This window comes from Mauremys mutica, chromosome 6, assembly GCF_020497125.1.
Source record: "Mauremys mutica isolate MM-2020 ecotype Southern chromosome 6, ASM2049712v1, whole genome shotgun sequence".
NCBI classification, from domain to species: domain Eukaryota; kingdom Metazoa; phylum Chordata; order Testudines; family Geoemydidae; genus Mauremys; species Mauremys mutica.
The window spans coordinates 558574-573878 of record NC_059077.1 but is presented as its reverse complement, the minus strand read 5'-3'; the positions used below and the strand labels follow the sequence as shown (position 1 = coordinate 573878).

At 45.0% G+C, this 15305-nt stretch overlaps 1 protein-coding gene across 2 annotated transcripts in view; it reads left to right on the top strand.

The window, feature by feature from the left end:
* The window catches only part of TLN1 (talin 1), a 171285-nt gene that overhangs the window by 58736 nt on the left and 97244 nt on the right, over positions 1 to 15305 (top strand). For both annotated transcript variants that reach the window (XM_045020456.1, XM_045020455.1), the window contains exon 2: positions 46 to 209. In XM_045020456.1, the coding sequence (XP_044876391.1) occupies positions 80 to 209 (130 nt within the window). In that variant the 5' untranslated portion in view covers positions 46 to 79. The remainder of the gene's footprint in view (positions 1 to 45; positions 210 to 15305) is intronic.

Sequence of the window (15305 nt, the reverse complement as noted above, 5' to 3'; positions counted from 1 at the left end):
GGTAGCAGTAATGGGGACTGATCGGCTGTGACTTCTCTTTGGCAGGTGAAGCAGGAGCGGGGACCGTCCAGCCGCCGCCATGGTTGCCCTATCGCTGAAGATCAGCATTGGCAATGTGGTGAAGACCATGCAGTTTGAGCCCTCCACTATGGTGTACGACGCTTGTCGGATCATCCGGGAGCGCGTGCCTGAGGCACAGATGGGGCAGCGTAAGTGACACGACCCCCCAGAGGCGCAAGGGGTAGAGATGGAAAAGTCCCATCTGGTCCCTGTCCCCAGCCAGAACCATCACTTTGCCAGGGGTACTTTTCCACAGCAGCAGGGCTCCCTTCCCAGCTGGGAGACCCATCCTCAGCCTGATGCATCTTGCTGCTGCTGCTCCAGCTGAATTTCCCCTTAACTCCACCCATTCCTCATTGTACGCCCAGATACCACCCCAAATAATGCAGCGTCTTCCTGGGGCTTGACGCCCTTCAGATTCCTGTCAGTGCTGTGACCTGTAGCCTGAGGTGTAGCGTTTGCAACCCCTGAGTTCTAGTCCTGGCTCTGTGACTGGCTCGGCAGCTTTGGGCAGGTTCATTCCCCTTTCTGCATGTATCCCACGTGGCATGAGTGAGAACGTTACTGGATTTTTATGGCCAAATACAACGGTGAAGCCAAGGGGCTTACCCCAGCAAGAGAGTGGGACCCTCAGGCGGTTCACACTCTAAAGGAGTCCTCTCTGGGACAATGACAGGACCTCAGAGAGAGCACTGGACCTGTGAATCCATGACAGAGGGTATCCAATGATTCCCATTGGCCACTCCAGCTCCAAAGGGACAGGGGGAAGTGGCACAGGAAACCTTCCCCTGCCCCCACATTTTGTCCCTTAATGGTGTTCAAGGGAATCCTGTGGCTGAGAATGAATGAATGGGCTGTAAAAGGAGGTGAAGAGCTTGTACGTTTCAGCAGCTGGGGGGGTATTAGTCAATGGGGCGTACTGTGACGCTGCTGCATGGGCAAACTGCATTTCCTGCTCTTCAGAGGGGCTGAAGTAGCTCAGCTCAGTATTGTGCAGGGGACAACACACCACCAAGCAACCGTCATTCTGCGTTAAGAGCTTTTTGCCATTGAATTTTTAACAGGAAAAGAGGAGGAGGAGGTGGTGGTGGTGGTGGTGGTGGTTGTTGTTGTTGTTGTTAGCCGTTAATAGTCCTGTTTAGACCGTTGTACATATCAAGTTCTGCAGTTAGCATGCTGAGCCAACTGCTGCTCCCCTCACAAATACATCCATCAGCCGGGCCCCACCTCCTCAGCCATTCCTCTGACCCAGTCAGTGTTCCCCACTCCCGCCTGGCCGCTTCCCCACTTCTATACCCAGGCCTCCCAGCTGCAAGCAGGGAACACATCTCCCTGAGGTCTTCACTCCCTCGTATACAAATGTTTTTATTACTGTTACTCCCCCTATCCTATAACCCAGCTCACATCAGTGCCTAGAGCAAATGGCAACTATGTAAAAGCAGAATTATGTTGAAGTGCAGGAAGGCTGGGTGTGGGAAGACTGGGATCGACTGGTAGAGCTGTTGAGCGCGTGGGCGTTGGCGTGCACTGGCGGAGCTAGGGTCGTAGGGGTTGGGGTGTGTCACAGAGTGGTGCTAGAGCCCGTCGGTGGGCCAGACCCCACAGGGTCTCTCTCTTCCTCCAGGGTAAGCCACACAGCTTCACCCCCTCGTGCATTCTCAACGCGTGGGTGAGACGAAGGTGTAGAGAGGAGGGGTTTAGGCTTAGTAGGAACTGGGGAAACTTTGAGGAAAGGAGGAGCCTATACAGGAAGGATGGGCTCCACCTAAACCAAAATGGAACCAGATTGCTGGCACTTAAAATTTAAAAAGGCCTTAGAGCAGTTTTTAAACTAAGGGCTGGGGGAAGCCGACAGGTGCGGAGGAGCACGTGGTTTGGACAAAGACATCCCTTAGGGGAGGATCTATTAATGGAGATTCTCCATGTCCTAGTAAGGAGGAGAGGATGGAAGATGATAAAATACAGCTAGGATCTGATGAGAAACAGTCAAATGAAAAAAAGCCCCATTCAATTACATCATGTAATAGCAGACAGCTAAAAAGTGACAAGTTTTTAAAGTGCTTATATACAAAGGCTAGAAGTTTTAAATCATAAGATGTATGAACTAGAGTGCCTCGTATTAAACGAGGATATTGATATAACAGGCATCACAGAAACATGGTGAAATGAAGATAATCAATGGGATACAGTAATACCAAGGTACAAAATATATCGTAAGGACAGAACAGGTCGTGCTGGTGGGGGAGTGGCACTATATGTGAAAGAAAGCATAGAATCAAATGAAGTAAAAATCTTAAATGAGCCAAACTACCATAGAATCTCTATGGATAGTAATTCCACACTCTAATAATAAGAATATAGTAGTAGGGATATATTACCGACCACCTCACCAGGATTGTGACAGTGACTGTGAAATACTCAGGGAGATTAAAAAGGCTATAAAAATATAAAACTCAATACAATTGGGGGTTTTCAGATATCCCCATATTGACTGGGTACATGTCACCTCAGGACAGGATGCAGAGATAAAGTTTCTTGACAACTTAAATGGCTGCTTCTTGGAGCAGCTAGTCCTGGAACCCACCAGAGGAGAGGCAATTCTTAGTCCTAAGTGGAGCACAAGATCTGGTCCAAGAGGTGAATATAGCTGGACCGGTTGGTGGTAATGACCATAATGTAATTCAGTTTAACATCCCTGTGGCGAGGAAAACACCACAGCAGCCCAACACTGTAGCATTTCATTTTAGAAAGGAGGACTACACAAAAATGAGGGTAGTGAAACAGAAATTAAAAGGTTCAGTGCCAAAAGTGAAATCCCTGCAAGCTGCGTGGAAACTTTTTTTTTTTAAAAGACACCATAATAAAGGCTCAGCTTAAATGTATACCCCAAATTAAAAAACATAGGAAGAGAATCAGAATGATTTAGTTGGGGATTGGTCCTGTTTTGAGCAGGGGGTTGGACTAGATGACTTCCTGAGGTCCCTTCCAATCCTGATATTCTATGAACCAAAAAAGTGCCACCGTGGCTAAACAACAAAGTAAAAGAAGCAGTGGGAGACACAAAAGCATCCTTTAAAAAGTAGAAGTTAAATCCTTTTGTGGAAAATAGAAAGGAGCATAAACTCTGGTAAATGAAGTATAAAAATATGAGGAAGGCCAAAAAAGAATTTGAAGAACAGATAGCCAAAGTCTCAAAAAGAATAGCAAAATATAAATAAAAATTAAGTACATCACAAACAGAAAGTGGGGCCACTGGATGATCGAGGTGCAAAAGGAGCACTTGGGGAAGACAAGGCCATTGCAGAGAAGCTGAGTGAATTCTTTGCACCAGTCTCCACTGTAGAACATGTGAGGGAGATTCCCACACCTGAGCCATTCTTTTTAGGTGACAGATCTGAGCAACTGTCCCAGACTGAGATGTCAGTAGAGGAGGTTTTGGAACAAATGGATAAATTAAACAGCAACAAGTCACCAGGACCAGATGGTATCACCCAAGAGTTCTGAAGGAACTCCAATGTGAAATTGCAGAACTGTGATGGGTTCGGTCACAGAGACCCCCTTGGGACTGTCACCTGATGTGCTGAGACTACCTCTGAGCCTGTTTTCTCTGCCAGTTTGGTCTTCCAGAACCCTGCCTTGTTGAGCCAGACATGCAAGCCTGCTGCAATACAGACCCAGGATCTGAACCATGCCCCCACAGCTGCAGACTTAACTGAAAACCGCTTAAAAAGTGCTCCTGTCTTCAGCACCCAGACACCCAGCTCCCAATGGGATCCAAACCCCAAATAAATCTGTTTTACTCTGCATAAAGTTTATACAGGATAAACTCATAAATTGTCCGTCCTCTAGAACACTGATAGAGATTCACAGCTGTTTGCTCCCCCGCGTATTAATTACTTATTCTGGGTTTAATAATAAACAAAAGTGATTTTATTAAGTATAAAAAGTAGGATTTAAGTGATTTCAAGTAATAACAGACAGAACAAAGTAAGTTACCAAGCAAAATAAAACAGAACATGTAAGTCTAAGCCTAATACATTTAAGAAACTGAATACAGGTAAATCTCACCCTCAGAGATGTTCACAGACTAGACTCCTCCTTAGTCTAGGCCCAATCCTTTCCCTAGTATAGTTCTTGTTAGCTCCAGCTCAGGTGGTGGTAAAGGGGATTTCTCATGACTGGCCACCTTTGTTCTGTTCCACCCCTTTTTATAGCTTTGGCACAAGGTGGGAATCCTTTGTCTCTCTGGGTTCCCCCTTCCTTCTAAATGGAAAAGCACCAGGTTTAAGATGGATTCCAGTATCATGTGACATGTTCACATATCCCGTGAGACTTCATTACTCACTGGCTGGCACCCAGGTATACAGGAAGGCTTACAAGTAAACAGAGCCGTTTACAACCAGTTATCCTAGTTGATGGGAGCCATCAAGATTCTAAGCCATCATTAATGGCCCACACTTTGCATAATTACAATAAGACCTCAGTTATATTTCATATTCCTAGTTTCAGATACAAGAATGATACATTCATACAAATAGGATGACTACACTCAGTAGATTATAAGCTTTGGAATGATACCTTACAAGAGACCTTCTGCATAAAGCAAATTCCAGTTACATCATATCCACACTTACAAACATACTTTTATAAAAATATGGAGTGCAACGTCACAAGAACTGCTAACTGTGGTTTGTAACCTATCATTTAAGTCAGCTTCTGTACTAGATGACTGGAGGTTAGCTACTGTGATGCCAATTTTTAAAAAGGGCTCTGGAGGGGATCCCGGCAATTATAGGCTGGTAAGTCTGACTTCAGAACTGGGCAAACTGGTTGAAACTATAGTAAAGAATAGAATTGTTAGACACGTAGATGAACATAATTTGTTGGGGAAGAGTCAACATGGTTTTTATAAAGGGAAATTATGCCTTGCCAGTCTGTTAGAATTCTTTGAGGAGGGTCAGCAAGCATGTGGACAAGGGGGATCCAGTGGATATAGTGTATTCAGATTTCCAGAAAGCCTTTGACAAGGTCCCTCACCAAAGGCTCTTAAGCAAAGTAAGCTGTCATGGGATAAGAGGGAAGGTTCTTTCATGGATTGGTAACTGGTTAAAACAGGGATGGGCAAACTTTTTGGGCTGAGGGCCACATCTGGATGGGGAAATTGTATGCAGGGCTGGGGTTGGGGTGTGGGAGGGGGTGCAGTGTGCAGGAGGGGGCTCAGGGTAAGGGATTGGGGCAGAGGAGGGATGTGGGGTGTGGGAGGGGGCTCAGGGCAGGGAGTTGGGGGGCAGGGTACAGGAGAGGTTCGGGCTCCGGCCCCGCTTACCTCAAGCGGCTCCAGGGTGGCAGTGGCGTGCATGGGGGCCAGGGCAGGCTCCCTGCATGCCTGCCCTGACCCCAGCCCCGCGCTGCTCCAGAAAGCGCTGCGGCCCCTGGGGGAGGGAGGGGCGGAGGGCTCTGTGTGCGCTGCCCTTGCCACGCCTCCAGGTACCTCCCCCAAAGCTCCCGTTGGCCGCGGTTCCCCATTTACTGGCCAATGGGAGCTGCGGGGGGCGGTGCCTGGAGGCAAGGACAACGCACAGGGACCACAAGGATGTGGTGCTGGCAGCACCACGGGCTGGATCCAAAGACCCGAGGGGCTGGATCCAGCCTGCGGGCCGTAGTTTGCCCACCCCTGGGTTAAAAGACAGGAAACAAAGGGCAGGAATAAATGGTCAGTTTTCAGAATGGAGAGAGGTAAATAGTGGTGTCCCCCAGGGGTCTGTACTGGGACCAGTCCTATTCAGCATATTCATAAATGATCTGGAGAAAGGGGTAAACAGTGAGGTGGCAAAATTTATAGATGATACAAAACTACTCAAGATAGTTAAGTCCCAGGCAGACTGCGAAGAGCTACAAAAGGATCTCTCAAAACTGATGACTGGGCAACAAAATGGCAGATGAAATTCAATGTTGATGAATGCAAAGTAATGCACGTTGGAAAACATCATCCCAACTAGCCATATAAAATGATGGGGTCTAAATTAGCTGTTCCCACTCAAGAAAGATCTTGGAGTCCTTGTGGATAGTTCTCTGAAAACATCCACTCAGTGTGCAGCGGCAGTCAAAAAAGCGAACAGAATGGTAGGAGCTATTAAGAAGGGGATAGATAATAAGACAGAAAATACCTTGTTGCCTCTATATAAATCCCTGGTACGCCCACATCTTGAATACTGCGTGCAGATATGGTCACCCCATCTCAAAAAAAGATATATTGGAACTGGAAAAAGTTCAGAAAAGGGCAACAAAAATGATATGGGGTATGGAGTGGCTGTCATATGGGGAGAGATTAATAAGACTGGGACTTTTCAGCTTGGAAAAGAGATGACTAAGGGGCGATATCATTGAGTTCTATAAAATCATGACTGGTGTGGAGAACTTAAATAAGGACGTGTTATTTACTCCTCATAACACAAGAACTAGGGGTCACCAAATCAAATGAACAGGCAGCGGGTTTAAAACAAAAGAAGTATTTTTTCACTCAATGCACAGTCAACCTGTGGAACTCCTTGCCAGAGGATGTTGTGAAGGCCAAGACTATAACAGGGTTCAAAAAAGAATTAGGTAAGTTCATGGAGGATGGGTCCATCAGTGGCTATTAGCCAGGATGGGCAGGGATGGTGTCCCTAGCCTCTGTTTGTCAGAAGCTGGGAGTGGGCGACAGGGGATGGATCACTTGATGGTTATCTGTTCTGTTCATTCCCTCTGGGGCTCCTGGCATTGGTCACTGTCAGCAGGATACTGGGCTAGATGGGCCTTTGGTCTGACCCAGTCTGGCCATTCTTCAGTTCTTAGACTGGACCTTTGGGCTTGCAACACTCCTGTTTATTGTAGAACCATAAAATTAGAAGGGACTGCAAGGGTCATCTGGTCTACCCCCTGCCAAGATGCAGGATTTGTTGTCTTCACCCCGCGAGATCCGTTCAGTGAGTCCAACTGAGAGAGTCCCTGATGGAGACTTGTCCACTCCTCAGGGATTAATGCACCTTGCCCAGCATCTGCAGTGATACTCTCACAGAGCTGCCAGAACAGTTGGATTTATTAGTCACCTGGACACAGCACAGGAGGTCCTTAGGGTAGCCCAGAGAATTGATGATTAGAGCATTGTCCAGTCTAGTCAGCCCAGAGCCCAGGCACGCTGTAGTGATCCCCTTGGTTCAAGCCCTCTGTCTCTGTCCGACCTCCTTGGTCAGACTCCTGGTGAGAGCCCGACTCCTCCCAGCTGCCAGCTCTGATCCCCCCACCTCCTTCCTCCCCAGTCCTTTGATTGTTGTTCAGCTTGGGGAAAGGTGTGGAAATCTTCCTCCCTCTGGGTTGTTGGTTGGTAGGTGCCAATGTCTTGATGATTAGATTTGTTGTTGTCTTCTCTTATGCTCTACCGATGTGGGGATTAAGGCCCAGACAGCTAGTCCCACACCTATGTCTGTTCACCTGCCCTGAGAGCAAACAGCCCCTTTTCACCCTGTTGGGTAACAATGCAGCATCTAGGGGAAACTGAGGCGCACACAGGCTTCATAAAAATATTACAAAAAATTCCCAATTTGTCACAGGATGCACTTGCAAATATGGGAGGTGCCATGCCTCCCTCACCAGAGCCTTCAACCTCTCTTCCCTTCTTTACCATCCATCCCCCTTCCTCCTCCTCCCCTCAACCCTCCTTCATGCACCCCTAACCCTTCTCCCCCCTATTCCACCATTTTCTGCCCCCAAATACCGTTCCCTTCCCGGGAACATTCACACGTCTAATCTTGTCCCAAAAAGACTTTGTTTACATTCTCTCCCCCTCTTCCCCCCCCCCCGAATAAAGTTGCTATCCATAACTTGCAAATTGTACCAATCTGTAGCCACTTAGGCAGGGGTGGCTCCAGGCACCAGCATGCCAAGCGTGTGCCTGGGGCGGCAAGCTACGGGAGGCGCTCTGTTGGTCGCCGCGAGGGTGGCAGGCAGGTTGCCTTCGGCAGCTTGCCTGCGGAGGGTCTGCTGGTCCCGCGGCTTCGGTGGACCTCCTGCAAGCGTGCCGCCGAATCCACGGGACCGGGGACCTCCCGCAGGCAAACCGCCAAAGGCAGCCTGCCTCGTGCTTGGGGCGGCAAAATACCTAGAGCCGCCCCTGCACTTAGGTTATGTCTACAGTGCTATTAGACACCCACGGCTGGCCCGTGCCAGCTGGCTCGGGCTAAGGGCTGTGCTAATTGCAGTGTAAACATTTGGGCTGGAGCCCAGGCTCTAGGACCCTGCCAGGGACCTAGAGTACCTTTATCTGGTGTCTGTGCTTTTGCCTCTGCTTCAGAAGTTCTTTGTTCTTGAGGAACTCAGGGTATGTATTCTTGCATTACCCTGTTAGTGGCACATCTGGAGCTCCGCTTTCATGCGCACTACATCCAGCCTCTTCCTTTCATTTCTCCAAGCTGTGGTCATGAGAGAGAGAGAGCGCCTTCTCCATGTGAGCATTTCTGCACAGTATTAAAAAGACGTAAGAGCTGATTTTCTTCCAAGTTCTTGAAGTTGTCCTGTACTTTGGTGAAAATTTTCAGGTACCTCTGCTTATTAGTCAGGTAGTTCTTTAATTCAGGAGGAGAGATTAGGCTTTCTACATTGCTAGACTCTTTACAGACCTCGTCCATGTCCACTTCTTTCATGCTGCAAGTGTGAACAGCTTCAAAAAAATTCTTCAGAGATGATGGGTTTTTCAAGAGCTACCTTGGAAACTTTGCTGTGAAGGCTGTCTTCAGAGAAGTCAGACCTGCCATGTGGATGCCATATAAGGGCCCTTGAGCTTAGAATTCACTGTTTATCCAAAGGATTTATCCCTAATCCTTCTCTCTAGCTTCATATTCTGTTCATTCATGAGCTCGTACCTGAAAAACACTAAAACACTTGGCTTCTAAAGCCTCAATACAGTCTGTGAATAGGTTCAGAGCATGGCTTAGAAAGAGGAAATATAGTTCAGCCATCTCATTGGCACTGCCCTTGTCTCCAAAGCATTTCCAAATCACTTTGAGACGCTCCTCCTTTCTTGAGCTCTGGAAACAGCTAGCTACTGGTTTCCAGCATTTCGGAAATCTATTGATTGCTGGCAAACAAGACAGCCACCTAGTAACAGTGTGTTTCAATAGATTGCATTCTTCCACCTCAACAATTTCACACCACCTTGAATTGTTCTGTTCTGGTAACAGAGATGCTAAAGTGGGAATAAATCTTTAAAATTAAATCTACATCGACATAAAGTTTTCCTGCAGCATACTTTGATGCATTATGAAGAATGTGCGCTAAGCAGCTGGCTGATATAATGTCCTGTTTGGACATAAATGTTGTTATGCTTCCCATAACTTACACTGGCATTATCAGCTGCAAGCGCTGACTGCTTCTCCAGACTGAGGTCAAAGACCTAGAGTTTTTCAGATATTTCTGTGGCAATGTCTTGTGCAGTGTCCTATCAGTGTAAAAATCCAAGAGAAAGTACTGACTCCCTTTTAAAAAACTATAAAATACTTATGGAAAAAATTGTCCCTCCCTTAGTTGAAGCATCAGTGGCCAAATAGAATTATAGATCATTAATGTTAATATAGTCTAAATGCTTCTGAACTGGATCTGAGGTTAAAATGGTCTCTCTCACTACTTTTGCCTTGGTTTTTAAGCAAGTCACATCTTTATTCACAGACAAGTCATAGTAAATAGTTTCATCAACTTTTATGCTTCAGTCAGTGCTTCAGTAAGAATGGTGTTGCGTGACAGCATGGAACACCTTGCAAAGTTCAGCAGCAGACCCTTTATCATGAGGAGATGACACTAACTGAAGAGAATCTGCGTTACTTGAAGTAGCTGCACTACATGAGTTCTGTTTGTGCTTTTCAGAGGAAATGTGCTGATTCAAATCTCCTTGTCCACGATTGCTGACATCTACGTCATGCCTACACAGGCTGCAGCATGTGTAGTGCTCTCCTTTCCTACTCTGAGCAATGAGCTCATGTTCTTTTGGCCAGTCAGGATTCAATGGCTTGTGTTTCGGCTTAGTGACTATAAATAAACTGAGGCGATCTTGGCCTTATCCACCACAGTGAGAACTGACAGAGAATCAGTGTTTGAGGGAACAGTCTGTCTGCAGAGCAGTGTAGTCACCCTGATTGTGGAGAGTGTTAATTGTCCACCAGGTAAAAGGATTTTATCAAGACTCCAATTTCCCATGGTTCAGCTAGACGGAAGTAGCCAATGTTAGCAAATCTAGAATCCCCCAGACCTCTGGTTATGTTGCTACTCGCTGCCCTTTTCTGCAATGAGGAACCTTCATGTGGGGCTCATTGAGGTGATTGTAACATGAGCCAGACAGTCCACTGCTCTTGAAAGGCCTCAGTAATACGCATTTAAGGTGAACAAGTTATTCTGGAACACAGCCATGTTCTATAATGTGCTTCTTCCACTGTTGCCCTGCCCAGCTACGGAGAAAGTGGGGCCACACAAGTGCTGACTCTAGGTGCAGTGGTTCTGCTAGGAAGGGTTTCTCCTTTCCTCTCAAGCCCGTCCTGCATTATCCTTCACTGTTGAAACATCATCTTACCTGTAAGTCACTCAGACCATTGACTTGTGAGTCATAAGAACAGACACACTGGGTCAGACCAAAGGTCCATCTAGCCCAGTATCCTGTTTTCCGCCATTGGCCAGTGCTGAGTGCCCCAGAGGGAATGAACAGAACAGATAATAAAGTGATCCATCCCCTGTTGCCCATTCCCCGCTTCTGAAAAACAGAGACTAGGGACACCATCCCTGTCCATCCTGGCTAATAGCCATTGATGGACCTACCCTCCATGAACTTATCTAGTTCTTTTTTGAACATGTTAGTGTCTTGGCCTTCACAACATCCTCTAGCAAGGAGTTCCACAGGTCGTCTTTGGTTCTTCCCTCTCCCATCCCCTCCAAACATAATAAAATGTTTAAGTACATCAGAAACAGGAAGCCTGCTAAACAACCAGCGGGGCCCCTTGATGATCGAAATACAAAAGGAGCGCTTAAAGACGATAAAGTCATTGCAGAGAAACTAAATGGATTCTTTGCTTCAGTCTTCACGGCTGAGGATGTTAGGGAGATTCCCAAACCTGAGCTGGCTTTTGTAGGTGACAAATCTGAGGAACTGTCACAGACTGAAGTGTCACTAGAGGAGGTTTTGGAATTAATTGATAAACTCAACATTAACAAGTCACCGGGACCAGATGGCATTCACCCAAGAGTTCTGAAAGAACTCAAATGTGAAGTTGCGGAACTATTAACTAAGGTTTGTAACCTGTCCTTTAAATCGGCTTCGGTACCCAATGACTGGAAGTTAGCTAATGTAACGCCAAATATTTAAAAAGGGCTTTAGAGGTGATCCCAGCAATTACAGACTGGTAAGTCTAATGTCAGTACCGGGCAAATTAGTCAAAACAATAGTTAAGAATAAAATTGTCAGACACAGAAAAACATAAATTGTTGAGCAATAGTCAACATGGTTTCTGTAAAGGGAAATCGTGTCTTACTAATCTATTAGAGTTCTTTGAAGGGGTCAACAAACATGTGGACAAGGGGGATCCAGTGGACATAGTGTACTTAGATTTCCAGAAAGCCTTTGACAAGGTCCCTCACCAAAGGCTCTTACGTAAATTAAGCTGTCATGGGATAAAAGGGAAGGTCCTTTCATGGATTGAGAACTGGTTAAAAGACAGGGAACAAAGGGTAGGAATTAATGGTAAATTCTCAGAATGGAGAGGGATAACTAGTGGTGTTCCCCAAGGGTCAGTCCTAGGACCAATCCTATTCAATTTATTCATAAATGATCTGGAGAAAGGGGTAAATAGTGAGGTGGCAAAGTTTGCAGATGATACTAAACTACTCAAGATAGTTAAGACCGAAGCAAATTGTGAAGAACTTCAAAAAGATCTCACAAAACTAAGTGATTGGGCAACAAAATGGCAAATGAAATTTAATGTGGATAAATGTAAAGTAATGCACATGGGAAAAAAATAACCCCAACTATACATACAATATGATGGGGGCTAATTTAGCTACAACGAGTCAGGAAAAAGATCTTGGAGTCATCATGGATAGTTCTCTGAAGATGTCCACGCAGTATGCAGAAGTGGTCAAAAAAGCAAACAGGATGTTAGGAATCATTAAAAAGGGGATAGAGAATAAGACAGTATATTATTGCCCTTATATAAATCCATGGTACGCCCACATCTTGAATACTGTGTACAGATGTGGTCTCCTCACCTCAAAAAAGATATTCTAGCACTAGAAAAGGGCAACTAAAATGATTAGGGGTTTGGAGAGGGTCCCATATGAGGAAAGATTAAAGAGGCTAGGTCTCTTCAGCTTGGAAAAGAGAAGACTAAGGGGGGATATGATAGAGGTCTATAAAATCATGAGTGATGTTGAGAAAGGGGTTAAGGAAAAGTTATTTACTTATTCCCATAATACAAGAACTAGGGGTCACCAAATGAAATTAATAGGCTGCAGATTTAAAACAAATAAAAGGAAGTTGTTCTTCACGCAGCGCACAGACAACTTGTGGAACTCCTTACCTGAGGAGGTTGTGAAGGCTAGGACTATAACCATGTTTAAAAGAGAACTGGATAAATTCATGGTGGTGAAGTCCATAAATGGCTATTAGCTAGGATGGGTAAAGAATGGTGTCCCTAGCCTCTGTTTGTCAGAGGATGGAGATGGATGGCAGGAGAGTGATCACTTGATCATTGCCTGTTAGGTTCACTCCCTCTGGGGCACCTGGCATTGGCCACTGTCGGTAGAGAGATACTGGGCTAGATGGACCTTTGGTCTGACCCGGTACGGCTGTTCTTATGTTCTTACCAAAGTATTGACTGGCTGCCTGGTTTGCAGCCTCCAGCCGCCAGTGAGAGGGCAGGGCAGCTGCTCCAGCTGCATCGAGTGAATGGCAGAACAGCATGGAGCATAGGCTCATCTCTGCTGCGTCACTCTGCACGGAAGCACCGCCGTCATCCTTTGTCCACGGTCTCCTCCTCTCTACTCATTTTCACCAGAGAAAGCCGTGTCGGGTGCTAAGTCCTACCAGACAGGAACAATGCTCCACAAATCTAGGACTTTCAGTGTTTAAAACTGGACAAATGGCCTCCCTACCTTTGAGTGAAGTGATCCAAATCTGGGGTCATTTCAAGCGATTAAAAAAATTCATCACATGATTAAACAACAATGGAATATCATTTAATTTAAATATTTTTGGATGTTTACTACATTTTCAAATATATTAATTTCAATTTCAACAGAATACAAAGTGTACAGTGCTCGCTTTATATTTATTTTTTATTACAAATATTTGCAATGTAAAAAATAAAATTATATTTTTCAATTCACTTCATACAAGTACTGCAGTGCAATCTTTATCATGAAAGTTGAACTTAAAAACGTAGAATTATGTAAAAAAAAAAACCAACCCTGCATTCCAAAATAAAACAGAGTAAAACTTTAGAGCCTGCAAATCCACTTAGTCCTACTTCTCGGTCAGCCACTTGCTAAGACAAACAAGGTTGGTTACAATTTGCAGGAGATAATGCTGCCCACTTCCTAATTACAATGTCACCTGAAAGTGAGAATCGACGTTCACGTGGCACTGTTGTAGCCGGTGTTGCAAGATATTTACGTGCCAGATGTGCTAAAGATTCATATGTCCTCTCATGCTTCAACCCCATTCCAAGGGACATGCCTTCATGCTGATGATGAGTTCTGCTCAATAACTATCCAGAGCAGTGCGGACCAATGCATGTTCATTTTCATCATCTGAGTCAGATTTTCTTTTTTGGTGGTTCGGGTTCTGTAGTTTCCACATCAGAGTGTTGCTCTTTTAAGACTTTTGAAAGCATGCTCCACACCTCGTCCCTCTTAGAGTTTGGACGACACTTCAGATTCTTGAACCTTGGGTCGAGGGCTGTATCTATCTTTACAAATCTCACATCGGTACTTTCTTTGTGTTTTGTAAAATCTGCTGTAAAAGTGTTCTTAAAAATGACCATGTGCTGGGTCATCATCCGAGACTGCTATAACATTAAATATATGCAGAATGTGGGTAAAACACAGAGCAGGAGACATACAATTCTCCCCCCAAGGAGTTCAGTCAAATTTAATTAACACATTTTTTTTTTAACAAGCATCATCAGCATGGAAGCATATCCTCTGGAATGGTAGCTGAAGCATGAAGGGGCTTACAAATGTTTAGCATATCTGGCATGTAAATACCTTGCAACACCGGCTCTAAAAGTGCCAGGCGAATGCCTGTTCTCACTTTCAGGTGACATTGTAAATAAGAAACAGGCAGCAGAATCTCCCGTCAATGTAACCAAACTTGTTTGTCTTAGCGATTGGCAGAATAAGTAGTAGGACTGAGTGGACTTGTACGCTTTAAAGTTTTACATGGTTTTGTTTTTCAGAGCAGTTATGTAACCAAAAATATCTGCACTTGTAAGTTGCACTTTCATGATAAAAAGATTGCACTACCATACCTGTATGAGGTGAATTGAAAAATACTGTTTCTTTTGTTTCATTTTTACAGTGCATATATTTACAATAAAAATAATAAAGTGAGCACTGTGCACTTTGTATTCTGTTGTAATTGAAGTCAATATTGAAAATATAGAAAGACATCCAAAAATACTGAATAAATTTCAATTGGTAGTCTATTGTTATAAGTATGATTAATTGCAATTAATTTGAGTCAATTGCTTGAGTTTACTGTGATTAATTGACAACCCTAGTCAAAAGGTACATTTTCTTATATACTGTTCTCAGTTGGAGTCCCCCAAAGATGCAGAGAGTGCTAAGTACTGCCTTGGGTAAGGCTCAGCAGATTGAGACCATTTTGACCTACAACTCATTAATAGTTTGTCTAATGGGGGGGTGGGGGGAGGAGGGAAAGGCTTTTTTTTAAAATGGCTTTTGGGGGCGGCTTATATATCCAGAACACGTGGTTCAAATGTCTCCACCTGTGGGTCACCAACCCTATCCTGTACCCTTGTGAGGCACATCGAATTTCAGAGAAATCTGACTAAGCATGTTGGCTTTAGAGGACTTAGAACAGTTGACCTTTAAACAGATGTCATGATGCAACTGCGACTATAGTGGTGCTCCCGTGTCCCTATAATACTGTGTCCAGTTCTCGTTTCTACACTTTTAAAAGAATGTTGACAAATTGGAAATGGTTCAGAAAA